Source organism: Oreochromis niloticus, linkage group LG11 (assembly GCF_001858045.2).
Source record: "Oreochromis niloticus isolate F11D_XX linkage group LG11, O_niloticus_UMD_NMBU, whole genome shotgun sequence".
Taxonomy (NCBI): domain Eukaryota; kingdom Metazoa; phylum Chordata; class Actinopteri; order Cichliformes; family Cichlidae; genus Oreochromis; species Oreochromis niloticus.
Genome location: NC_031976.2, coordinates 36,725,734 through 36,750,697, shown reverse-complemented (window position 1 = coordinate 36,750,697; position 24,964 = coordinate 36,725,734). Strand labels below are relative to the sequence as shown.

At 42.6% G+C, this 24,964-nt stretch overlaps 2 protein-coding genes and 2 long non-coding RNA genes across 10 annotated transcripts in view; 2 read left to right on the top strand and 2 right to left on the bottom strand.

The window, feature by feature from the left end:
- LOC102082503 (uncharacterized) overlaps positions 1-7,051 on the top strand; it is a 47,681-nt gene extending 40,630 nt beyond the window's left edge. For all 6 annotated transcript variants that reach the window (XM_025911330.1, XM_025911327.1, XM_025911328.1 and 3 more), the window contains 5 exons: positions 3,775-4,155; positions 4,238-4,504; positions 4,965-5,057; positions 5,790-5,854; positions 6,295-7,051. In XM_025911330.1, coding sequence (XP_025767115.1) covers positions 3,775-4,155; positions 4,238-4,504; positions 4,965-5,057; positions 5,790-5,854; positions 6,295-6,354 — 866 coding nt within the window. In that variant the 3' untranslated portion in view covers positions 6,355-7,051. The remainder of the gene's footprint in view (positions 1-3,774; positions 4,156-4,237; positions 4,505-4,964; positions 5,058-5,789; positions 5,855-6,294) is intronic.
- Positions 7,052-8,772: 1,721 nt separating this feature from the next.
- Positions 8,773-23,984, top strand: LOC106098691 (uncharacterized). Of its 2 annotated transcripts, XM_019364922.2 has the most exons (6): positions 8,773-8,903; positions 19,401-19,775; positions 19,932-20,192; positions 20,703-20,793; positions 23,085-23,137; positions 23,577-23,984. In XM_019364922.2, exons 1-6 carry the CDS (start codon positions 8,858-8,860, stop codon positions 23,591-23,593), a joined length of 843 nt encoding a protein of 280 aa, XP_019220467.2. In that variant the 5' UTR covers positions 8,773-8,857; the 3' UTR covers positions 23,594-23,984. The 2 variants fall into 2 exon arrangements, with proteins under 2 accessions (XP_019220467.2, XP_025767121.1); XM_025911336.1 differs by having other exon boundaries at positions 23,085-23,984.
- LOC112848164 (uncharacterized) lies at positions 9,429-10,017 on the bottom strand. The gene is made up of 2 exons (XR_003222122.1): positions 9,900-10,017; positions 9,429-9,491 (listed from the first exon to the last, which is right to left on the bottom strand). It is a non-coding gene; the product is annotated as an uncharacterized LOC112848164 (long non-coding RNA).
- On the bottom strand, positions 20,792-22,319 carry LOC112848165 (uncharacterized). Its single transcript, XR_003222123.1, has 2 exons — positions 22,276-22,319; positions 20,792-22,178 (listed from the first exon to the last, which is right to left on the bottom strand). It is a non-coding gene; the product is annotated as an uncharacterized LOC112848165 (long non-coding RNA).
- Positions 23,985-24,964: the final 980 nt, after the last annotated feature.

Here is a 24,964-nt window from a genome sequence, read left to right as displayed (position 1 = left end):
TAATTATTTCATGATATATTTATTTATTTCATTTTGGCAGTCCTGGCGCCTGGCTCTCATCATGAATTAATTTTATCTGTCAGACTCACCCATCAAACTCACGGGGCGGGGTTAACGCTGCCCATGCAGCTTCTCTAACATTTGATTGGTTGCCGTGCAATGTAAGTCAAAACAGGTCGATCGTAGATAATCGATTGCTTCTGTAGACTTGAGGCAGCCAGGTATCCCAGAATGCGTTTCAAATCACAGGCAGCAATGGTGGTGGTGTAGTTTTAAAATAGCCCGTTTTTCTGTCACCAACTACACTTTTAACAGTGTTTTAGCCGCGAATGTCGCGCTGTAATCTTCACATGTCTGGTCAGGTTGTCAACATAGAACATGTTTGCAAAAGTGCTCAGATGTTTTCAGAGATTTCAGTAGCTCTGCTAACAGTCAGCATGCAGAGTGCACCGAGGGGGTTACGTCAACCGGTTTGTTTACATATTCCACTCTCCGTGTTCCACATGTTGCATTCGCAGATTCGCATTTTCACCGAACGATCGACTCTTTCCGCCTGGTCTTGTGTCTCTGTGCTTCTGTAACATAAAGAACGAGCTGACATGTTTCTCAGGACACCAGCGATCAGCTCAGCAGGCCCTCAGTTTACCTGCATGCGTCCTCCTCACCTGTCAGCTGTTTAACACCTGCTGCTAATTCAAGAAACACGCCCACGTTACCTGGTGATAGTCACAGTTTAACTGGGCAGCCGGTGCTTGATATAACGCAATGTCAGCGCATTTTTCTGCACAACATAAGTAAATATAGTATTTTTCCCGAGCGCAGAGCTGCTGGAGCTTGTTTCCTTACAGAGGACTTTGTAGGCGAAGCCACTTTATCGGCAGCTGATGTCCAATTACCTGCACACAGCTTTGAAACCTCACCTGAGTTTTAGCTCTCAGTGGTTAAACGCTGGACTTAATTCACTCAGGTTTTGTCTGTCGGGTCACGTTTACTTCGCTGTTTTATTTACAACTGAGCAAATCGGTTTGGCTCAAATTAAAGTTATGTTTCATAACTGCAGAGTTTTACAGACGTTTAATGTTCACTGGCACATGTGTTAGACTGAACTATTCGCTTTTCTTTATCTGGTGTGTTTCGGATTTAACAGTGAATTTTGAGATTAAACTGACTTTTAAAATGTTTTTATACAAAGAGGAAAGAGAAGGCGCATTTCCACCGAGAGGAGCAGAGTTTGCAACAGCATGTTCAAGATGAAGACTGCAACCTGGACAGAAATATTATATCATCTGTTTTTAATAGTTATTTAACTGTATTCTAAGCACCAGCTATGTTAGAATTTTTAGAGTTTACTTAACTAAAAATAAATGAGCTTAACATATAATTTGTGTGATTTCTCTCTCTCTCTCTCTCTCTCTCTCTCTCTTTTTTTTTTTTTTTTTTTGCTTTTTCGGTCATGTTATGTTTAACTGTAAAAGGTTTGTTACAAACTATGAAACACATCGTGCAGACTTCTGGATGTTAGAAGAAAACTAATACTGCTCATGAATGAGACTAAAGGCAGGAAGGTGTCCTTTAAAACTAAACATGTTAATAGGACCTCCCTATTTATATCGTAGTTTATGATATAGCACGTGTATTTCAGTAATAGCCTACTGATTTCAGCAGCTCACATGGGCGTTATCTGTGATACTCCTTAACTATAATTTATCCAAGTTAACGTCAGTTAACCATTCAGACAGTTCTTTTGCAATGAAAAACATAAACACCCATGCTGCGTAATGTTTACATTATAGCTGCTTATGCAGTAACCATGGTAACCACGGACTCTGAGCGGCTGGATCGACGGAGGTCAGACAACAATTTTACATGTATGATCTTAAAACAGGACACAGCCAATATCCGTGCTGGCCTCATATCAAATGTGACCGCAGACTGAGTCTATGTTTGATGTTTGTTTTATATCTAATCTTCCTCTCAAACATTTAAACAGCAGCGAGTCTGCAGCTGAGGGAATACAAACTCAAATTGTCGGAACAGGTTCGATCGTGGATTCATTTGGTAATTTATTAAATGTATAACTGTTAGTCTAATCTGCTGCTGAGTCTCTTACACTGATGAAAATGCAGATAACACAGATCACGAACACCTGTTCAACCAATCACTTTCATTCCACTTTGATCTGCGACAAACTGACGGTTCATCTCTGTTACAGTGTTGCGTTAGACTGCTATAATTTTGTGTTCTTTATGCTGTAGATTTTCACGTCTCTGGAATAGTTGGCAGTATTAAGGATGCTTTTCTGTAAAATCATATTGATATGACCCGTGACATATTCGTAGATGACAGTTAGATAGTCAGCTGGGAAACTCTGTGTTAACTCAGAGATCTGAAGATATCGTGGAGAGATGCTGACCTCGCTCCGTGGTGTACAGGTCACCCTCATGATTAATATTCACAATAAAAATATTAGCCGAACATCATGAAGTCTGTATGTGTTTCATAGTGTAGAACAACCTTTGTACAGTTAAAGCCAGCAGTTACTACATGACGGAAACACCAACGTTTTCTCTTTTATGCGTTTATACGCAGGTCACGCTGATTACTGAACAGAAACCCAAAGATCAGCTGTTAATCGAATTTATTTGCTCTCTCTCCTCCTTAAACATGTTTTTAATGTTAGTTATAATTCAGAATTGGCGACTGAAACACGTATGACACATACGAACATCAGGAAATAACACCCCGATAAATATAACCTCAGTAAAATAAGTCAGTGTCAGCGGGGGTTATTACAGCTGTGTACCGGGGCCTGCGCTTTGTCGGCGGTAATAACAGCTCGATTGCTTGCGAGGCGAGCGGGTCTATCCCACGCTTTGCCGTGAGACTGGGCAGACATCTCCGAAATCATCGAAGCACTTTTGCAAAGAGGCTGTATCTTGACAAACCGATCAGACATATGAAGATTAAACCACTACATTCTCGGCTAAAAAAATATTAAAACGGTATTTGGTGACACACAAACAGGGTTTTTCAAAGTTCAGTTCTGCCGGTTGTTGTGGGCTAAAAACAATGGCCACCAGGCCAAAGCAATGGTTTTGAGTCGATCAGCGTTAACCCCGCCCCCTGAGTTTGATGGGTGAGGCTGACAGATAAAATTAATTCATGATGAGAGCCAGGCGCCAGGACTGCCAAAATGAAATAAATAAATATATCATGAAATAATTAATTAAATGTGTCAATAATTAATTAAAATGTGAAATACATAAATAATTAATTAAATGTGTCAATAATTAATTAATTAAATGTGTCAATAATTAATTAAAATGTGAAATACATAAATAATTAATTAAATGTGTCAATAATTAATTAATTACATGTGTCATGACTATGTATTTAATTAATTAATTCCCATTTTAATTAATTATTGCCACATTTAATTAATTATTTAATGGCGTATTTAAGTAATTCATTATGGCAGTCCTGGCGTTCCATATGAAAACACACAGAAAGGATGGGATTCAAACCAACAACTTTCTTGCTGTGAGGTGTCAGTGCTACTACCACAGTGCTGCAGTGTGACAAATGTATCATCTGCACCCTGTCTCATGGTTGTGTGTGGTACTAAATTAAATCACGTGGCAGGAAATGAACACAGAACACATCCTGCCACAAACAAACAGAGCTCTGCTATTTAGCAGGATTTTTCGAGCTTTATTCTTTTCCCAGGCTGAGTCACTATGTTCAAATCTCAGCTCTGTGTTTGCTCTTCTTTAGGCGCTGTGGGTCAAACTGTGATCTATCCTTTCACGTCTACCTGTGCTGTCAGAGGATCCACTGTCACCCTCGCTTGCACCTTCACACCACCTAAGTCTGTCGATCAGAGGGGAAGAGAAGTTCCACTAAATATCGTCAGAGTCCTCTGGTATCAGAGCCACTGGTATCAACTCTGTCAGCTCACCAAACCATCTGCGTACGACAGTGATTCAACTAACAACGATCCTCGTTATCAATATCTGGGAGACATGAAGACAAACTGCACTTTACAGATCAGAGATGTTCAGCAGGGAGACAGCGCAACCTTTTCCTTCAGGATGGGAGTTAATCATCGTGGGGGCCATTTCACTAACGGCACAGGAGTGGCTGTCAGAGTTACTGGTGACAACAATCTCCTCAGTCTAAGACTAATATTCATCATTAATGTGTCTTTAAGTCAAACTGATCTATATTCTCATTTTAGATGGGATTAGGATGGGAATAATCAGCTCCAGTGATGATAACAAGTTCAGAAAAAAAGAAACTGTCACACTGCTCTGTGCTTCAGTCTGCACTTTTCATCACCTGGAGGTCACCTGGTTCAAAGATGGCTGCATCCTGTCAGAAACAGGCTCCTCCCTCCAGCTGAGCTCTCTGACTGCAGAGGATTCTGGGAACTACACCTGTGCTCTGAAGACCAACATGCAGACTATGTCTGAGCCGTACAGCCTGCAGGTGGAGGCAGAGGCAGGTTGGTGTTCCTCTCTAAAAGAAGCTTTTTCTTTATTCAGTGGAGCCACTTTGCAAACAGCATGTGATCCTCCTCTGCAGCTCAGACACACGTGATTAGGCTGTTCATGTTCCAACTAGCCTTTGAAGGAAATTAGTTCGGTCTGCATTTGTGCGATGCAACTGTAACTGTTTTATAACTGTTTTTGTTGGAATCCGCTTTGCTGCCTTGTGTGAAGCACTTTGTTAGAAACTGTCCTTTTTAAATGTGCTATAGAAATAAAAATGGTTGGTTGGTTGTGGCTACTGTGTAGAAACAAACCACAGGTATGTCACAGCACTGTGATGAGCAGATACCGTGTAAGCTGGAGAGGAAATGGTGTGTTCACGTGATCCAATGGGAGACAAGTTATTAAGGGAGGTGGTCAAATCTCTATAAAAAGTTAATATTCAGTTTTAGAAATGTCAAATCTTCTTCACAGGAGTCAAAGTGGACAACCTGACAGCTGCCCGTCTGCTTCTGTTCAGTGCTCACACGGTGCTCATCATCTTTGTGGCATCAGTAGTACTCAAAGGTAATTTACACCCACGTACCTTTCTGTTTATCTTTCTTTACAGTCATTTTTCATACATGAACTTTTGAGGAGTGCCTGGGTTGCCTAACCGTTTGACCTTTACTTTCATAGTGCCAAAGGTCAAAGTTGACTATGAAAAAACATTTTAAGAAACCTTATCAAGTAGAAAATATCACATGACGGGGCACAGAGAGAGCAGCACAAGACGTGTTAGTCTTCCTCACATGAAAACGTTAGTCATGAAGCACCACAGGATTTTGTGCTCGAACCCATTCAATCCAACTCATCTATTAAATGTATTTTACTGTGTATGTTATACATTATATGGCATGAATTTTCACTGCGCTGTATATCACAGCAGATGACGCACAATTATATGTATCTGCAAAGCCAGACGACACAAATTTGTGAAGCTAATGTGAGGTTTTGAAGACCTAAAGACCTGGATGGCCTCTAATGTCCTGCTTCTTTATTCAAATAAAACTGATGTTATTGAACTCAGCCATAAAATTTTAGAAACTGCCTAACTAGATGCTGTAACTCTGTGAGGACTTTTTGACCAGGACATGTCCTTCAATGCACATATTAAACAAATATGTAGGACTGCTTTCTTCCATGTGTGCGATATCTCTAAAATTAGAAATATCCTGTATCAGAGTGAATAACTAGTTCATCAGTATTTTTTAGATAATGTAAATTCATTCACCTCTAACTGTTCTTGATTGTGTACAGGACGTGTTGTCTGCAGGTCAGGAGAGGGTCAGCAGCAGACAGCTGAGAGACTTGTGGCGGTTCAGGTGAGTCACATTATTACATAAAGTGTACATGATGGATATAAACTAACACACAATAGTTGTAGGCGTGGACGGTTGGAAAAACCTCCATCTGACATTTTGTGATTTTCACCGATTTGATGGAGGCAGACGCAGAGGTCCATCACACACTGTTTGCTGACTTCATGAAATAAACTCCAGAGCTGCAGTGTTTCTCCCTGCAGGCTGGCGCTCTGTCTCCCCCTTCTGGCAGTGAGAGTAATTACACAAACACTGTCAGTGCTGAGGATGAGAAGAAGTCACAGCAACGGTCACAGATGGCTTTCTCTGTCAGACTGTAATCCTTCCTCTGAACACTGAGTCTTTTGATCTGAATCATCACAAACTTTTCTGTTTGCATCACTTGTCTTCTCCTCTTCCTCGTTATCTCATCGCTGCTGTTTGAACTCTGCTTCCTGTTGTAGCCTCCAGATGTCACTGAGGAGCCGAGGACCAACGAAGAAGAACGAGGCCAGGCTGTGTGACGGCGCCGTCACCTGTAATATACCTGCTGTAATAATCACCTGTGGACATCAGAGTTGTGACTGTACAAAGGCTTCTTCTTTATACGAATGCAGAAGTTGTATTTTACTTTAAAACTCATATTTTGGCTTTTAGTTTGAGTTTTCAGTGATTGAAAATACTTCCATGTGAAGAATGAGTACAACCATGAAAATATGGAGCTGTGGTGTTTAATTAATGTGAGGAATGTTAAACATTAAATGATGTGTGTGTGTATACTATTTTATTTGTGGATGCGTTTAAAAATTCATCTTAGCAGCTGTTAATAAAGACGACCTCAGACGATAAACCTGCTGTGTTAATGATCTGATGTTCTTTCTGTGCCTGTGAACATTAACTGTGTCAGCAATGAACTCTTATCATGAAGATATTTAGTAAATGTGGCTTTCACAAGCTGCTGCTGTGTGATGTTTGTGGACTTTGGTATCAGGTCACCGAAGCTGTGCTGGTTTAAATAACAGAGTCGGTGGCTCATAGTTTGGTCCCAGCTTCGCTGTTGTGATTGGTGTGGGGTAGGGACAAGCTTGGGGCGTCGGGGGATTCCCCAGAAGTGTCTTCCTTGGAGGGCTCAACCCGGGGTTGCGGTCATGGCCTGTTAAGGGCTCTGTTGGCTCTTAGGTGATGGTTTCCTCGTGGCTGCGTGCAGCGGGGCTAGGGGAGGGTCTGTGCTGACAGACGTGGGTTACTGACCTGGGAGCCTGGCTGCCCCTGGGTGGGTCCGGGGCAGGCGGGGGGTTCTGGGGGTGCTCTGTCTCCAGGCTGGGGCCCTGGCTGGGCCTTGGGGGCTTGGGTCCTGGTTGGTTTGTCGCCAGGGTTGTGGGCGGGTGGGTGTATGGGGGCTCAGCCCTGGCGCAGGGTGCCACTGGGGCATCGAGCCACCTGGGGGGATCTTAAACTGGTGAGGGAGGCTGTTACATCTTGCAGGAGGTCTCCTCTCTCCAGGAACTCACTCTGCAGGAGGGGGAGATATAGGAGAGGTGGAGGAAGAAGTCAGCCTGGGTGTCTATTGTCTTGTGTAGTCTGGAAGATGAGTGGATGACGGGGTGGGTGCAGTTTTCTCTGTGGTGGGTTCGAGTGGGCTGTCCCGGGCTCTGTGGGGCCAGGCGGCGCTGCTGAACTGGGCCCTGGTCCGGATGGGCATGGGCCCCCTTTCCCTGGTGGGTTGCAGAGTGTGGGGGTGCCTACTGGGGTCTGCGGGGGAGCTGGCCCCAGGGAGGGGCCACTTGCCCCTCCCTTCCTTCCCTCCCCATCTCCAGCTGCCTCCCTCTTCCTGCACTGTAGCCTGGGAGATGGGTGGTCTCGTAGGGTGTCTTACATTGAAATCTGCTGCAATGACCCGGTTACTGCGTTCACCAGATATCAACACAATTTCGATCCGCTCCTCACGTGTTAACCTCTTCGACATGTCAATGGCTGTGAACAAAGAGAAACTTGTAAATAACTCATGACAGAATAAAGTTACGTTGAAACCAAGCACACCATTGTTTTTCTTGTGACATTACCAATAAGTTTGATGTGTCACATGGCCCTCTTCCTATTGAAAAAACAAACGGTGTATCCAAGATGGCCGACTTCTAAATGGCCACCATGGTCACCACCCATCTTGAGGAGTTTGCCCCCTCACATATACTAATGTGCCACAAACAGGACTTTAATATCACCAACCATTCCCATGTTATTACGCTGTATCCATATAAATGGCCCACCCTGTAGACACTTTCTTGATGTAGCAATAATCATCATGTCTCTGATAGTTAGGGGGCAGCAACACAGAGAAGATGCAGACACGGAAAGCTTGTTGTGTGTGCCTTCATGTCTAAGTATGTGTGTGTACTTTCTTCTTTTGTGAGTGTGTGTGAATACATGAAAAAAAAAAAAAACAGAGTCGGTGGCCGTTGTGCTAAAGAGTCAGTCCTTACACTGTGTGTGTGTGTAACCTGTATTTCCTACATCCTACATGTTGTCTAACCTGATCATTCTTTCACAGAGAAATATTAGATTTTTATTATCATTATTATTATTATTATATTTATTACAGAATTATATTTTAAGGACAAACATCAGACACCAAAACATGCAACCATCTCAGGAAACGTTCCTGTGGTTATCAACACAACCCCAGTTCTCTGCTGCTCTTCAGAAGAGCGGCTGTGAAGCTCCATTCTTTTACTTCCATCTTTGATCTAATCTTTACCTCACAACATCTTTCAGTAACAAATGAAAATGTCACGTTTTCTCTTTTGGAGCGAGTTGTTGTTTCACTTCCTCTTTTTAGGATGCCTCCGTCTGTCTGCTGCAATCTGACACCTGAGAGCAGGACACAAAAATAGTTGCTGAAAAACCAAATGAGGAAGTTCAGTACTCATCACAAAGACATCAAACCCACCATCACAGTGTATCGGTCAGTGTGTTTATCAGCACTGCTGCAGTTTGATCGCACATTTAAAGAAGAATCATTCAGTCAGGATGGCAGTTTGGGACAAACTTTGGGGTCTCCTGTTCCTGCTCGCAGGTAAGACGTGATCTCAGAGTGTTTATGTTTTAACTGCACAATTTGCTCTTTTTTATGTCATGCAAGGTCCAAACTCTATTTGTTTTTCACAAAACACTGAATCATGATGCATCATGGTTGAGTGGTACAGACGAGTACATCTTTCTTTCTGTCATAAAAAAACAATGACCAGTAAAGTCTGAATCTTTTGTCATGTTTTTTTCAAAAACTCACTTTACTTATGTTGATTTTTCAAACACACATCACAAACACAACACTTTACATTTTCACAAATCTAAAATATATTTAGAATAATATAAAATATAAATCTGAATAAAAAGACTCAAACGACTCACATATTGAATAATTGGGCTCTGATTTTTACAACATTTTTGTAATATATGTTTGCACTGATTGCCGATCACGCTTCAACTGAGTCGTCCTCGGTCAGAAGGAATGGTACTCCACAGTGATGTAGGTCAAATAACTTTAATAAGGAGGTGGCAGATGGCATCAACAGGATGAACAGCGTTGGTAGGGAGGTAATTGCATTACAGTATTCACATGCAGGTAAAGGGAGTGTGAGTGTGTATATGTGTGTGTGGTCATCTGTAAACAGAAAGAACAAACATTTGTATTAACCCCTATGGATAGCAGTGTACCCCTTATACAGTACTGTGGGTTTCCAGCATAAGGTTATATAATCTGCCATAACCCCATGGCCACTAGATGGCACCCTAAGACCATAAATGAATTTCTAGCTTGCATATACATTGGCCAACCAGACCTCTATTCTCTGAATCGTTCTAATCTGTAAACATAGTAAATAGTTACATCCACCTACAACCACAATGCTTGACAGTAAGTCGTATATGAAGTGGAATATGGGCTGAACCCAAGGCCGCCTGTAGTAGGCCAAAAAAACGCATTATAGCGATAGCAACGGGACTAGCTTCTTATGTAGCAAATTACACACATAAAGTCGAACAAGCATCACTCTCATCTTATAATACTCACATGATAAGCACGCACACAGGGTTAACTCACACAGGAATGCAAGTAAAAACGTTAATCCTCCGACACACCTCTCATCTGTGCAGAACTGTGCTGAACACGTTCCCAACCATACCGAGGTGCATCATGGGTAACGTAGTCTAAACCAGTTACAGTGAACAAGCGGACTTTTAACAATTTTAGTGGAACCCTTCATGGTGCATCTTATGTTTTCCAATTTTATATTTTGCATCGTATCTCTTAAGTTGGAGGTTTTGTGTCCATGTAGTGTTGTAGGTACATTAGAGGTTTTTTTATACTATCAACACCACTGAATAATGTAGACAGTGTATGACTTTAAACTGTATCAGTGCATGACGTGAGCAGAGGGATGATGTATGCGCTCTGTAGTGCTTTCTCCCACTCTTCATCAGGGAACAGAGCCCCCATATCCTCAGTCTATTCTTCCCTTATTTGATTAACAGAAGGATTGACTTTGTTCAGTGACTTGCTTCTCTCATGCAGTCGTTGATCCTCTTCTTTTGTTTATTAGCTTTACCTTCAGCAAAGAGTCTAAACAGGATGCTGAGGGGTGTGGCAGTGTGTGGTCTGTAGGGCCGCTGCAGGGAGGCTGACACACCAGAGCTGCATCAGCTCATCACGCCTACTCTGCATTCAAGTTTGTGCTGGGTGCTGACGTTGTTGTTGTTGTTGGTGTGTCTGTAAAAAAGCTACTGTGAATAAAATATGCTGGAAAGCATGAAAATGTGCTCGGGTCTGCCGTAGATCTTTTACAAGGGGATATCTGGAGAATTTACAAACTTCTTACAAAGTCTCCAATTTGTCAATAGCGATAAAATGTGTATTTGATAGCCTGTAGTTTATAGTGTTATAGAATGTGGCCTACTTGTATTAAATTCAATCTGAAGCCAGGCTGGGGTGAGCCATTCCAGTCTTTAACTATAGCGAAGTTGCAGCCCGGTGGTATGTGCGGATGTTTGGCAGGGACAGTCTAAGCTTCTTATGCACACTGACTTGTTGTTCCATATACAGTGGCTTGCAAAAGTATTCGGCCCCCTTGAACTTTTCCACATTTTGTCACATTACAGCCACAAACATGAATCAATGTTATAGGAATTCCAGGTGAAAGACCAATACAAAGTGGTGTACACGTGAGAAGTGGAACCAAAATCATACATGATTCCAAACATTTTTTACAAATAAATAACTGCAAAGTGGGGTGTGCGTAATTATTCAGCCCCCTGAGTCAATACTTTGTAGAACCACCTTTTGCTGCAGTTACAGCTGCCAGTCTTTTAGGGTATGTCTCTACCAGCTTTGCACATCTACAGACTGAAATCCTTGCCCATTCTTCTTTGCAAAACAGCTCCAGCTCAGTCAGATTAGATGGACAGCGTTTGTGAACAGCAGTTTTCAGATCTTGCCACAGATTCTGGATTGGATTTAGATCTGGACTTTGACTGGGCCATGCTAACACATGGATATGTTTTGTTTTAAACCGTTCCATTGTTGCCCTGGCTTTATGTTTAGGGTCGTTGTCCTGCTGGAAGGTGAACCTCCGCCCCAGTCTCAAGTCTTTTGCAGACTCCAAGAGGTTTTCTTCCAAGATTGTCCTGTATTTGGCTCCATCCATCTTCCCATCAACTCTGACCAGCTTCCCTGTCCCTGCTGAAGAGAAGCACCCCCAGAGCATGATGCTGCCACCACCATATTTGACAGTGGGGATGGTGTGTTCAGAGTGATGTGCAGTGTTAGTTTTCCGCCACACATAGCGTTTTGTATTTTGGCCAAAAAGTTCCATTTTGGTCTCATCTGACCAGAGCACCTTCTTCCACATGTTTGCTGTGTCCCCCACATGGCTTGTGGCAAACTGCAAACGGGACTTCTTATGGTTTTCTGTTAACAATGGCTTTCTTCTTGCCACTCTTCCATAAAGGCCAACTTTGTGCAGTGCACGACTAATAGTTGTCCTATGGACAGATTCCCCCACCTGAGCTGTAGATCTCTGCAGCTCGTCCAGAGTCACCATGGGCCTCTTGGCTGCATTTCTGATCAGTGCTCTCCTTGTTCGGCCTGTGAGTTTAGGTCAGGGGTCTGCAACCTTTTACACCCAAAGAGCCATTTGGACCTGGTTTCCACACAAAAGAAAACACTGGGAGCCGCAAATACTTTTTGACATCTAAAATGAAGATAACACTGTATATATTGTTTTTTATCTTTATGCTTTGTGTGAACAACTAAGGTGTGCTGCTTATGAAATCCATGAAGTGCTACAGAGAAAATTAAATTATATTTATGTAATCAACACATTTTGAACTCTTAAAGAAATATAACAAAAGGAAAGACACCAACCTGAACTAAAATGATCCATGTAGCAAACAAAAACTGTTGTCAGCCGCCACCCTTATATCGCCTTTGGGCTGTTGGAGCCTTGACCTGACTCTTAAAAAATAATTGGAAAAAAGCTCTGTGCTGCTGAAAAATGAAAAATAGATATTTGCAAAATTCTGCCTAAATATGTATTTTACCTGGTTAATGCGTGCGGCGGGGCGTGGTCTGCAGCACCGCTGCAGGGGAGGCAGACGCACCTGAGCGACACCCGCAATCACGCCTTGCTGCCTTTACGTCTGCGCTATCTGTGCTGTTGTGTTGTTGGTGGTGTGAGCTGAAAAGCTACAGCCGGCTGTATGCGTACAGCAACCGTGTGTGAAAAGTGCTCAATACAAGGGCGTAGATTTGGTTTTGGCGTTGGTGGGGACGGATGATTCAACCACCGAACCCTGCCCTGTTTCTTTTTTTTTTCCTTTTTGTCTTTGCTTCTTGATAAAAAAGGAGAAATACTTGGCTACATATGCTATTCTACATGCTTTTAAACCATTTAAAATTACAATTCATAGTTTTATATGTGAATTATATAATGTTAAATTACTATTAAACAAATGACTAAGTATTTTAGGCTTTAGTTTACTTCAGCCATATTCCATATAAATCAGGTATCATACAAAAATAAAAATAGCTTCAAATACAGTCATGACAATAAAAGAATATGACTTTAAGGACTTAACAACATTCCTTCAGTTATAGTACACCAACATCTCTGATACATTAGCACTAAGGGAACACTGAATGACCTGCTGGTTTTTGTCCATAGAACTACTCATCTAACATTACCACAAAGTAAAAGATCTCTCAGCAAAATTATGCAACATTTTAGGCACTATTGCCCCGATCAAGTCAGTGAGCTGGGATTTTTTATTCTAAACATGAACTACTGTTACAGCGACAGACATGGACTACTGGTGTCCCACACAACAACTCAATGTGGACTATGTGAAGGAGCCAAACACATGCCTTCTCCTCTCGTTAATCTATAGCACCAAAACATCAGTCAGTCACCTGTGACCTCACCTCCTCACCTCTGTCCGAGCTACAACATGGCAGAGCTGCCTCTGTCACCTGAGAAATAACAGTGAGACATTTCAAATACATGCAGTCACACATGTGCTTCAAATACAGTAATGAACCAACAAGTCAATGAAGTCATCATCCAATTCCACCTGTGACCTTGTATCACCGTTACTCTCTGAGCTTTGTGTTGGTTCTTCTGTCACCTGACAAATAGGACATACATGACAATAAGAATGAAATGTGCAGCTGCTTCAGTGTTTGTGTCAATTTGTGCAGATCTTGACTCATCAGTAATGTTTGTAGGGTGAGTGCATTTTTAAAACAATTTGTGCAAACTGCACTACAAGGTGGAATATTTGCAAAATCATGACTACCTCATGATATTTTGTCTCAAAAATTAACCCTATGAATATGTCAGTGCCATTAGGATGAAATTATTGTGTCACCAACATTTTAACGTTAGACATATAATTTTAACATCCTCTGTAAACTAATATCCTGGCTTGCTCAAGGCTGCCGTTTTCTCTGACACTTTCAATCAAAATTAGAAATGCTACTCTGAGACTGAGATAACTGATAGTGCTGCGTGTTGTGCAGTTAGTTTCCAAAAAACGTTATTCATGGTTACATACAATTTTAGACTGATGTGGACCAAAGCCTAGCATAGCCTGTAACGTTATTATGACGGACACATTTTATGAGTGAACTTGACTTTAAGTGACTTATAGGTTTCTTTCAAAAATACTTTCTTATATCCAGGTTCTTCCTCCTTGCTGCCATCCTCCTCTCCTCCTTGCAGGTCCTCGCAGCGCAGGCTTGCCGCTGCTAAAACTAAACAGAGCTCCCTGAAAGGCACAGCCAATCACATTGACCATATTTGTCACATGAGGCAGGACTCCAGTAGAGAACGTAATGTAACTCTTTCTGCACCGCTGGGTGAATGAGACGTTGACAGATCGTTTTTTTTTTCCTTTCTTTCTATCGGGTTTTGTTTTTCTTTACTCGAAGAGATCAAATTATTGGTGGGGACAATTCAATAATCGCTGGATATTGGCCTACTATAAAGCTCTGAATGGTTTAGGACCGAAATACATCAGTGACCTCCTGACCCAGTATGAACCTTCCAGATCCCTCAGGTCATCTGGATCCGGTCTGTTATCAGTCCCCAGATTCAGAACCAGACACGGAGAAGCTGCATTCAGCTTTTATGCTCCTTATATCTGGAACAAACTCCCAGAAAGCCTCAGATCAGCTGAAACACTCAGTTTATTTAAATCCAGGTTGAAGACTCACCTATTCTCAGCTGCATTTGAATAAAGCACCAAATCCACACTTAAGTTTAAATTTCAAAGCCTACTTTTTAACTACTGATTTTATCTACTGTTCTGATTTTATCTACTGTTTTGTTTGTTTGTTTGTTTGCTTGTTTTAATCAATTTAAATCATGCTTTTTATTTGTTTTTGTTTTTAATGTCTCTGTAAAGCACTTTGAATCACCTTGTTGTTGAATTGTGCTATATAAATAAATTTGCCTTGCCTATACGAAGTCAGTTTACGCAGGACTGTAAGCTGTCATCTGTGAGGCGTGAGCGGTGTTTGTCTTTAACATAGTTCACGGTGGAGAACAGCTGCTGACATAATGTGGATCCGAAGATCCATAATTGGCCTACCTGGGGTTGAAAGTCTCGATAAATGCACGGCGTTTCGGCGGGTATACCGGCTTCCGCGAGTGTGACTCTTATTTTGAGCGATGAAAAAAATAATAGAATATAATTTTATTTTTATATTTCAATATCACAATAATCTTCCAATTTAGAACTACGAGTTAAAAAGAACTAAACACAAATAAAATACACTTCAGCTAAATTCTTCTAATTTATTTGCCCAAACCACGCGGAGCCGCACGATAAGGACTAAAGAAGGTTGCCGACCCCTGGTTTAGGTGGACGGCCTTGTCTTGGTAGGTTTACAGTTGTGCCATACTCCTTCCATTTCTGAATGATGGCTTGAACAGTGCTCCGTGGGATGTTCAAGGCTTGGGAAATCTGTTTGTAGCCTAAGCCTGCTTTAAATTTCTCAATAACTTTATCCCTGACCTGTCTGGTGTGTTCTTTGGACTTCATGGTGCTGTTGCTCCCAATATTCTCTTAGGCCATCACAGGGCAGCTGTATTTGTACTGACATTAGATTACACACAGGTGCACTCTATTTAGTCATTAGCACTCATCAGGCAATGTCTATGGGCAACTGACTGCACTCAGACCAAAGGGGGCTGAATAATTACGCACACCCCACTTTTCAGTTATTTATTTGTAAAAAATGTTTGGAGTCATGTATGATTTTCGTTCCACTTCTCACGTGTACACCACTTTGTATTGGTCTTTCACCTGGAATAAAACTGATTCATGTTTGTGGCTGTAATGTGACAAAATGTGGGAAAGTTCAAGGGGGCCGAATACTTTTGCAAGCCACTTTAAATGGGAAGATCAACCGAATAAATGTCTTGAAAAGGACACTTGTATGAACACAGGTATAGCTTGAAATAAGTAAAGATATTTTGGCATTATGATCATCTTTATAGAGTTGACTCTACCAATAAGTGAAAACAGTAAGGCTGACCATCTTTTAATATCTAGTCTTCTCTGCTCCAGCAGTTGCACAAAATTATTCTCAATTAATTGGTGGAAGGATTTTGTAACGTTTACACCCAGATATGGAAAGAAAGAGGTTGGAGTTTAAAAGCTGAGTTAGAAGTTTTCAGCCAGTTTATTAAGGGGAAAATACTCACTTTTGTCAAGATTGAGTTTGTACCCTGAGGTTTTTCCAAAATTTCCAAAATTGTGGAAATACTTAATATGGGGTTAGTAACAGATAATAATATCTCGTTGGCATATAACGAGTGTGTATTTGATCCTCTTGCATTATACCTTCTATTTTTGCTGTTAATTCTTAATACTATTGAGAGTGGGTCAATGACTAGGACGAAGAGGTGTAGGCTTAGGGCACAGTTGTCTAACTCAGGCCTCGAGGGCCAGTGTCCTGCAGGTTTTAGATGTGTCCTTGATCCAACACAGCTGATTTAAATGGCTAAATTACCTCCTCAACATGTCTCTAAGTTCTCAAAAAACCTGGTAATGAACTAATCATTTGATTCAGGTGTGTTGACCCAGGATGAGATCTAAAACCTGCAGGACACCGGCCCTCCAGGCCTGGAGTTTGACACCCCTGGCTTAGGGGATCAGCTTGCTTAGTCCCTCTTTGTAGTTTAAAATAACGAGAAGAGGTAGAGTTGGTGAGAACTGAGGCAGTGGGGTCAGTATATATTAGTTTAGTTATTAGTGTGATTAGTTTAATTATTTAGGGCCAAAACCAATTCTGCCTAATGTATAGAAAAGATATCCCCACTCCACCCTATCAAAAGCTTTTTCAGCGTCCAGTGTTACAACTGCTTCTGGGGCCATTTTATCTGGTTTGGTATAAATAATATTAAACAGGTGTCTCTGCCCTAAACAAAGCCTGTTTAATTATTTGTAATTTGATGATGTAGGGCTGATGCAAGTGTGAAGTATTTTTGAAAACACTGTACCGTCGCAGATAGGTCTGTTTGACGAACAGTCCAATCGATCCTTCTTCTTTTTAAGAAGCAAGGTAATAGATGCTTGCTGTAGGGTGGATGTAAAGGTCCCATTTTCAAATGCTTCTTTGTATACTAATAAAAGGAGAGGGGCTACTTGATCTTTACATTTTTGATAGAATTCAGTGGGGCTCAGTTGCTCTACAGTCGTTAGAGTTATCAAAATGTTATTGGCCTGGATTGGATTCTGTTGAATATAATTTTAAATAGAAATCTTTAAACCGATTGTTTATTGTCAGGTGATCTTAGCGGACTATCAGACAGCCTGGTCTGTGGTATAGTGTGAGATGAAGCTTTCTGCCATAGCTGGCTAGCCAATGATTTTTAGCAGCGGTGTCCAACTCCAGTCCTCGAGAGCTACCGTCCTGCAGCTTTTAGATGCATCCTTGTTCCGACACACTTCGTGGTATATGCATTATGAACAATTATCTGACCTCTAAGATTAATGCTTTCCATAAAGCTGAGGCTGATATGCTATGTAATTGTTTGACCTATATTTACAGTTGCTGATTTGCACTGTCTGTGCTTTAGTGAGTCTTTACATGGAGTGGGTTGAATGATCTAATACTGGGTCCATAACTAGGTGACTATCTAAATTAGGATGGAGCTAAACAATGGCCCTCAAAATTGGGGAAATAAATATTCACCAAGACAACTGGGAGTGGGCATAGTTTTCCCACAACTATGACAAATCTGACCTTTGAATCAAATGTAGTGTTAGTCGCCTTAAATTCAATATTTTTGTGGATAAGAATAGCTACTCCTCTACTTCTACTATCAAATTTTGAGTGGAACAACTGTCCTACCAAATCTCTATGGATCCTGCCATGGTCCTTATTGCACAAATGAGTTTCCTGTAACATTGCTGTAGCAACATCCAGATTTGTTGGGTGTGTTAAAAACCTTTCTCCTCTGAACTTCATGATTAAAACCAGTTTATAATGTTAACATCCTCAAATCTCATGGTAAGTAAACATGAGAAATCTATGCATGTCTGTCTTATGTACGGATTCCCAACCAAAAACATACACAATGACATTTTAAACATATGAAACACGCCTCTGGAATTGCCTGTGGAATCAGCACCTTTAAATCTGAGGCCACTGTCCTCAGCTGGAAAAGGGTGGCGTGCCCACTCCGGGTCAGGGACGAGCTCCTGCCTCAAGTGGAGGAGTTTAAGTATCTCAGGGTCTTGTTCTTGAGTAATGGGAGAAGGGAGCGGGAGATCGACAGACAGATTGGTGCTGCGGCTGCAGTGATGTGGACGCTGTACCGGTCTGCTATGGCAAAAAGAGAGCTGAGTGTAAAAGTGAAGCGCTCAGTTTAGCGGTCGATCTACGTCACCCTTAGCTATGGTCACGAGCTGTGGGTAGTGAGCGAAAGAAAAAGATCGTGGATACAAGCGGCGGAAATGAGCTTCCTCCGAAGGGTGGCTGGCCTCTCCCTTAGACATAGGGTGAGAAGTTCGGCCATTCGGGTGTGGCTCAGAGTAGAGCCGCTGCTCCATCGAAAAGAGCCAATTGAGGTGGTTCGGGCATCTGACAAGGATGCCTCCTGGGCACCTCCTGGGTGAGGTGTTCCGGGCATGTCCCACCCGGAGGAGGCCCCGGGGCAGAGAATTACACATGCCTTCATGTGTAATTCTCTAGATCCATCTTCTTCCATCCGGGGCCGGGTTGCGGGGGCAGCAGCCCACGCAGAGAAGCCCAGACCTCCCTCTCCTCAGCCACCTCCTCTAGCTTGTCCGGGGGAATACCAAGGCGTTCCCAGGCCAGCCGAGAGATATAATCTCTCCAGCGTGTCCTGGGTCTGCCCGGGGGCCTCCTCCTGGTGGGACATGCCCAGAACACCTCACCCAAGATGCGCCCAGGAGGCATCCTTGTCAGATGCCCGAACCACCTCAACTCTAGATATGAAACCTTTTCCTTCAGCTCTCGGTTCTCTTTAACTAGTGCGGCATGAACCTGTTCAACATTATCCAGTCTTGCATCCAGCCTGTTGAGCCCTTCCTCCATTGCTGGTGATTCTCTGGTAAATAGTAAAAATGGCCTGTTTTTGTATAGCGCTTTACTAGTCCCTAAGGTTGCCAAAGCGCTTTACACGTTCAGTCATTCACACACACATTCACACACTGGTGATGGCAAGCTACATTGTAGCCACAGCTGGGCCAGTTCCATTAGCGATACTTGTAGCAAAGCAGCAGACGCATGGCTTACCTCTTGAAAGGAGTCGGTAGAGGCTTGTGTAGCACCTACCGCCTTTGCTAGTGTCTCCATGTGTTTGGTGTTAGCATCTTCCGATGTAGCTGGACTTCTCATGTTTGTTCAGCCTTCTCTACCATCTTTGCCAGGGTCTTTAATAGTTTTATGTGACATCTTTACAGGTGTTTTATGTTCGCTAGTCACTAAACTGAGTCACTGTGTTCGAATCTCAGCTCTCATCTCTGCGTTCTGTCTTTTTAGGTGCTGTGGGTCAAACTGTGATCTATCCTTTCACGTCTACCTGTGCTGTCAGAGGATCCACTGTCACCCTCCCCTGCACCTTCACACCTCTGAAGTCTTTCAGTGATGGTCAGAGAGAAGTTCCACTAAAGATAGTCAGAGTTCTCTGGTGTCAGAACAATGTGTTCTGTCTGAGACCTGCGCCATCTGTGTGGGACACTGACTCAAAAACCAGTGACCCTCGTTATCAATATCTGGGAGACATGATGACAAACTGCACTTTACAGATCAGAGATGTTCAGCAGAGAGACAACGCAACCTTTCGCTTCAGGATGGAAGCTGATAATCCTAAAGGACATTTTACTAATATGATAGGAGTGACTGTCAGAGTTGACGGTGAGAGAAAAAATATACAATTTCTGAAACAAATATTAACCATTAATATAAATGGGCTTTGATAATCATAAATGAGGCATCTGTTGTTGTGATTTGATGTTATAGAAATACAATTGTATTTGAATTAAGAGAATTTAATTAAACTTTTTACTTTAGATGGGTCTAAAATGAGAATAATCAGCTCCGGTGATGATAAAAAGTTGAGCAGAGGTGAAACCGTTACACTGCTCTGTGCTTCAGTCTGCACTTTCCACCAACTGGAAGTCACCTGGTTCAAAGATGGCCACGCCCTCTCAGAGACTGGCCCCTCCCTCCTTCTCTGCTCTCTGAATGCAGAGGATTCTGGGAGCTACACCTGTGCTCTGAAGACCAACATGGAGACTGTCTCTGAGCCGTACAGCCTGCAGGTGGAGGCAGGTTGGTGTGATCAGTTTCCCTCAGATTTTCCTGTCCGTCAACCAGCTGCATGATGTTAAACCTTTGCTGCGCTGCCCCAAAAGTTCATTCTGTTCATCTGGACGTAGCGTTTTCAGGATATAGCGTGGGCAGCTGTTGTTCTTCTCCCCCGGATCGCCTGGAGCTTTCTTTAGGTGCCTTCCCAGCTTTGACAAATGTCCAGCTGGGATAACCACATTTACTCAGAAAATGCACTATTTATAAGGTTGGGGAAATCTGCAGCCAGCTCAGACAGAAGAAGTCACTTAGATGAGTGACGCAACGTTTCTCCCGCTGAAAACATCCAGATGAACATTATCAACCTTTTGGGATTTCCTTGCCTGAATGATTGAGCATGCATCAAAACCTTTACTGTGCTGCACTCGTCCCTATAACATGTGTTAACCTACAGCTCCAGGATCCAGAAGGTACATATATTAGATCTGTGTGGCATCTGTATCCAGTCTCAGAAATGTCTGATCTTCTTCAAAGGAAACCTGGACAAGCTCACAGTCGTCCGTCTGGTTCTGTTCAGCGCTCACATGCTGCTCATCGTCACTGTGGCATCAATAATAATCAAAAGGTAATTTTCTCCCACTCACCATTCTGTTTTCTTTTCCTCTCTCTTTCTGTCACTGTCGAGACATTTTTGCTGCAAGCAGCCGGAAGCACACATAAAGCCCACTGACTAGCAATTAATCCACTGGAGCATCAGCTGCACTTTTCACAGATTTTATGGTTATCTTATAACTTTGGTTCCCTGAGTAAGAGACTAGCTCTCTGCTCTGTTACATATTCCATATGTAGTAAGGGGTGAAGGAATACTTCTTTAAGACACTATGGGTTGCCTGACTATGCTGGAGCTGGAGAGTTGGACATGTCAGTCATTAAGAGAACAAAGGTTACAATGTAACCGTACATTCTCTGTCATTTTGAGACTGTCTTTCCAGTCAAACATATACACATGCATGTTAACGGGAGGGGAGTACGTGAGAACATATACACCTGCTAAATGGGACATGCTGGGCTTTGGCAAGGGTCTACCCAAAATCGCAGGGTTATGACAGAGAAAGAGCTGGTCATTTTCCCAAATGGTCCTGGTGTACCTGATGAACCAAGAATGAGAGCAAACGGAGGGAAGATGTAGCAGAGAGTATGAAGGTGTGCTAGGGCATCCCACGCCAGAGGAGGATCATTGTTATGCAGGGAGAAGAACAGATGGCAGTGTTTTGACTCCACAGAGTCTCTACCCTTCCACAGGGACGGCTGATTTGCTCTGAGGATGGAGTCTCCACTCTGCTGAACTCGAGCCCCCTCTCGGTGTGAGTTGCTAAGCTGAACACTAGCTAATATACTGCCCTTAGCAAGGAGAAGAGGGGGTGAGCCCATTGCCACAACTGAGTTGCCAGCTTGCAAAGGAGACGAGAGGCTAGGCCTCTTGCCTGTTGATATATGGTGCTGCACCCATTCCGTCTGTCCTGACAATAACATCTCTTAATCTCAGCAGAAACTATCGGAGCGCAAGGAGGACAGCTCTTAGCTAACATATTTATGTGCTGGGTTTCTCAGTGGTTGGTCCAATGGCTGTTGACCCTGCAGTCCTTATGAGCAGTGCCCAAGCCAATGGGGGACACATTTGTGAAGATCAGCTGAGGGTCAGTTTCTGGTTTCACTGCATGTCCCTGCTCTAGGTTGGGTGAGTCCCTCCACCAGGTGATGGCTTGCTGAAATCCCCATGATACTAAAGGCACTCTCTGATGAGACTGTTGTGGACACAGGCCCACCTTCAGCGGGTGCTGTTAGACACGTCAGGTAAAAAGGAGTGATAGCAGGACTACTTGTATCATGACTGCTGTTACGACCCGGCTCAAGGCCGCAACAAAAAAAAAGATGAATACCAGGTTGTGGGTAAGAAGAGGCTTTATCTTAAACTGGACAACCAGGTTGGCTAAAAAATGGCTGGTGCCACTAAAGCAAACACAACAAAAGAGATGGACAAAATGGTGAACGGAGAACTAAACTATACTGGGAAACTAAACTACTGACCCTGAACAGAAACACAAACCTGAACACAAATAACCGCGAGCAGAAAACAGATGACGGTTGGGCAGCAGGGAAAACACACGGATGAGACATGGTGGATACACAGACGGGCCAGCCAAACTACAAAGACAGAGGACGCGACTTAAATACACACAGGGAAACACAGGGAGATTGCACACAGGTGGGGAACACAGCTGGGAATAATCAACAAGACGAGACAGAGGTAAAACTGAACACACTCACATGAGACGCAGACCTTCACAATAAAACAGGAAACGAGAACAAATCCTTAAACATAACACAAAACAAAACACTGACAACATTAAATCGTAACACTGCCATGAGGCATAGTCTCAAGTTGACCCAAGAGTGTAGTCTGAAACAGCAAATTTTGAAGGCCTTTTGCGACTCTTCGGTCAGGGAAAAAGTGGCTCTGTTGAAGTCCAAAGTCGTACCCAGTCATGACCTGGGATGGGTGGAGCTTGGTCAGAAGAGCATGGCTATGTGGCTGCAGCACTTTTTTTCAGAGACTGCATAGATCAGCCATTGAAGTGAATGTCCGAGGAGCCAGAGGAATGCTGGAATCCTATCTATCAACGCCTGAAGCTGGAGATAACACAAAGAAAAACATTAAGGTGAAAACATAAACAGTAACCAAACTAAGGATAGAACTGAACAGAATTAATGATAAACAGAACCTAAGAGTCCAAAAACCTCAAAACGCTGTATTAAAGACCTGACACCATGAAACGACCAAGTCTTTAAAAGCTAGAAAGATTTTCTTAATGAAAATTCATGTTTCCACCCGTAACTGTTCTTGTCTGTGTACAGGACGTGTTGTTTGCAGGTCAGGAGCAGGTTAGCAGAAGAAACTCGAGAGACAGGTGAGTCACATTATTACATAACTTCTTCCAAGCTTATGAAATATTGAGCCACTTAAAGCAGACCTTTACAGCTGTTCATAAAGGTCACACACTGTTTGCTGACTTCATGAAATAAACTCCAGAGCTGCAGTGTTTCTCCCTGCAGGCTGGAGTTGTGTCTCCCCCTTCTGGCAGTGAGAGTAATTACACAAACTGTCAGTGCTGAGGATGAGAAAAAGTCACAGCAACGGTCACAGATGGCTTTCTCTGTCAGACTGTAATCCTTCCTCTGAGCACTGAGTCTCTTTTTTATCTGAATCATCACAAACTTTTCTCTGCTTGCATCACTCGTCATGATTTGGAGTTTGAGCCTGTTTATCAGCACCGACCTGTCTGCTGCTGTCTTCTTCTCTTCCTCGTTATCTCATCGCTGCTGTTTGAACTCTGCTTCCTGTTGTAGCCTCCAGACGTCACTGAGGAGCCGAGGACCAACGAAGAAGAACGAGGCCAGGCTGTGTGAATTCAACAGTATTATATTTAACAGGCTTATTTGTCTCATGTAAAACAGTTAAAGTGCTCTTCTGCTTAAAGCTGTCAATAAAAATCAGTCAGTAAGGCTCAACAGAAAGACTGTGAGCAGTTCACTGGTTTAAAATAAATCCACCTGTTTATGACCAGAATACCATCAGGAAGTCAAAACATGATGCACTGGAAGGTTTAAGATAAAACGTGTGTTGTTAAAACCTGATTGTGTGTATGCTGCTGTTATTGTGTGATCGTGTGTGGATTGATACTAAAGTACTCATCCGTCCAATAGCAGATATTTGTGTTTTATAATTGATTCTCCAATTAAAATATTGATATTTTAGTAATTTGTGCTAAATTTGTAGTTTATCATTAACAGGAACACAGTGGGAAACTACTTTATTGAGATCGTCTAAATCAGACCTTCCCAAAGTGTGGGGCCCGCCCCCTTGGGGGGCACAGAGCCATTGCAGGGGGGCGCGGTATGAAAAGGGAAAAAAACAAAAAATAAAAACAATGCTTGGACACTGCTAGCACGGGGCTCCCACACAAACGCAAAGCAGGAGATGAAGCATCGCTGAATATGTTTCCAAACCTAACCCTAACCTTTATAAGCCAAAGACTAGAAAATATGGTGAAGCATATCTTCCCTTTGGCTTCACCTGCACAAGTGCCGAGGTAGGTCTCCCCTGCTTAATTGCTTTTCCCTGCGTCGGGAGCAGCGCTGGGCTCTCCAAATCACGGACAAACAGTATCCCACATTCTTGATTTTTACTTCACAAACACTTCTTGTAATAACTAACTACTCCTGACATTTTGGACATGTTAGCTCTTTATGCAGTAAAGTTACAGCGGGATACAAATAATATCAGGCTGATCCTGCCGTAATTTGTTCCCCCGGTTCAAATCACAGACAAACAGTATCCCACAGCTGTTTATGTGTTTAAACCCATTTTGCACAGAGAGACATTTTTTGAAAAATGTATTGACAGCAATGTTGAACATTATTACACAGGAAAAAACAACTACACGTAAAATAATCACACCGTGACGCCTCTGCCTTTCTAAATGGAGGGACAGTAACTGTGTGTGTATGTAAGCGTGTAAATAGCCTACTGCAGATAGAGACAAAATACTGTTAATCTGACTATCTGCCATTCTGCAATTAATCTAATGTAAACAATAACGTGGCGCACAGCGTGACGTGAAAAAAGGCACATACCTTTGACGTTGGGTGATGAACTCTGTATTCCTCGGCTGTGTCCCAATTCAAAGTGTACTTCAAATGTGTACTCCAAATGCGCCGTCGATTTCCCCAAATAT

Bases quoted from the DNA above. Each gene is read 5' to 3' on its own strand.
- LOC106098691 (XM_025911336.1), top strand. From the start codon at position 8,858: ATGGCAGTTTGGGACAAACTTTGGGGTCTCCTGTTCCTGCTCGCAG. The intron at 8,904-19,400 runs GTAAGACGTGAT...CTGTCTTTTTAG, and splicing joins TCTCCTGTTCCTGCTCGCAG to GTGCTGTGGGTCAAACTGTG. The intron at 20,794-23,084 runs GTAATTTTCTCC...GTCTGTGTACAG, and splicing joins GCATCAATAATAATCAAAAG to GACGTGTTGTTTGCAGGTCA.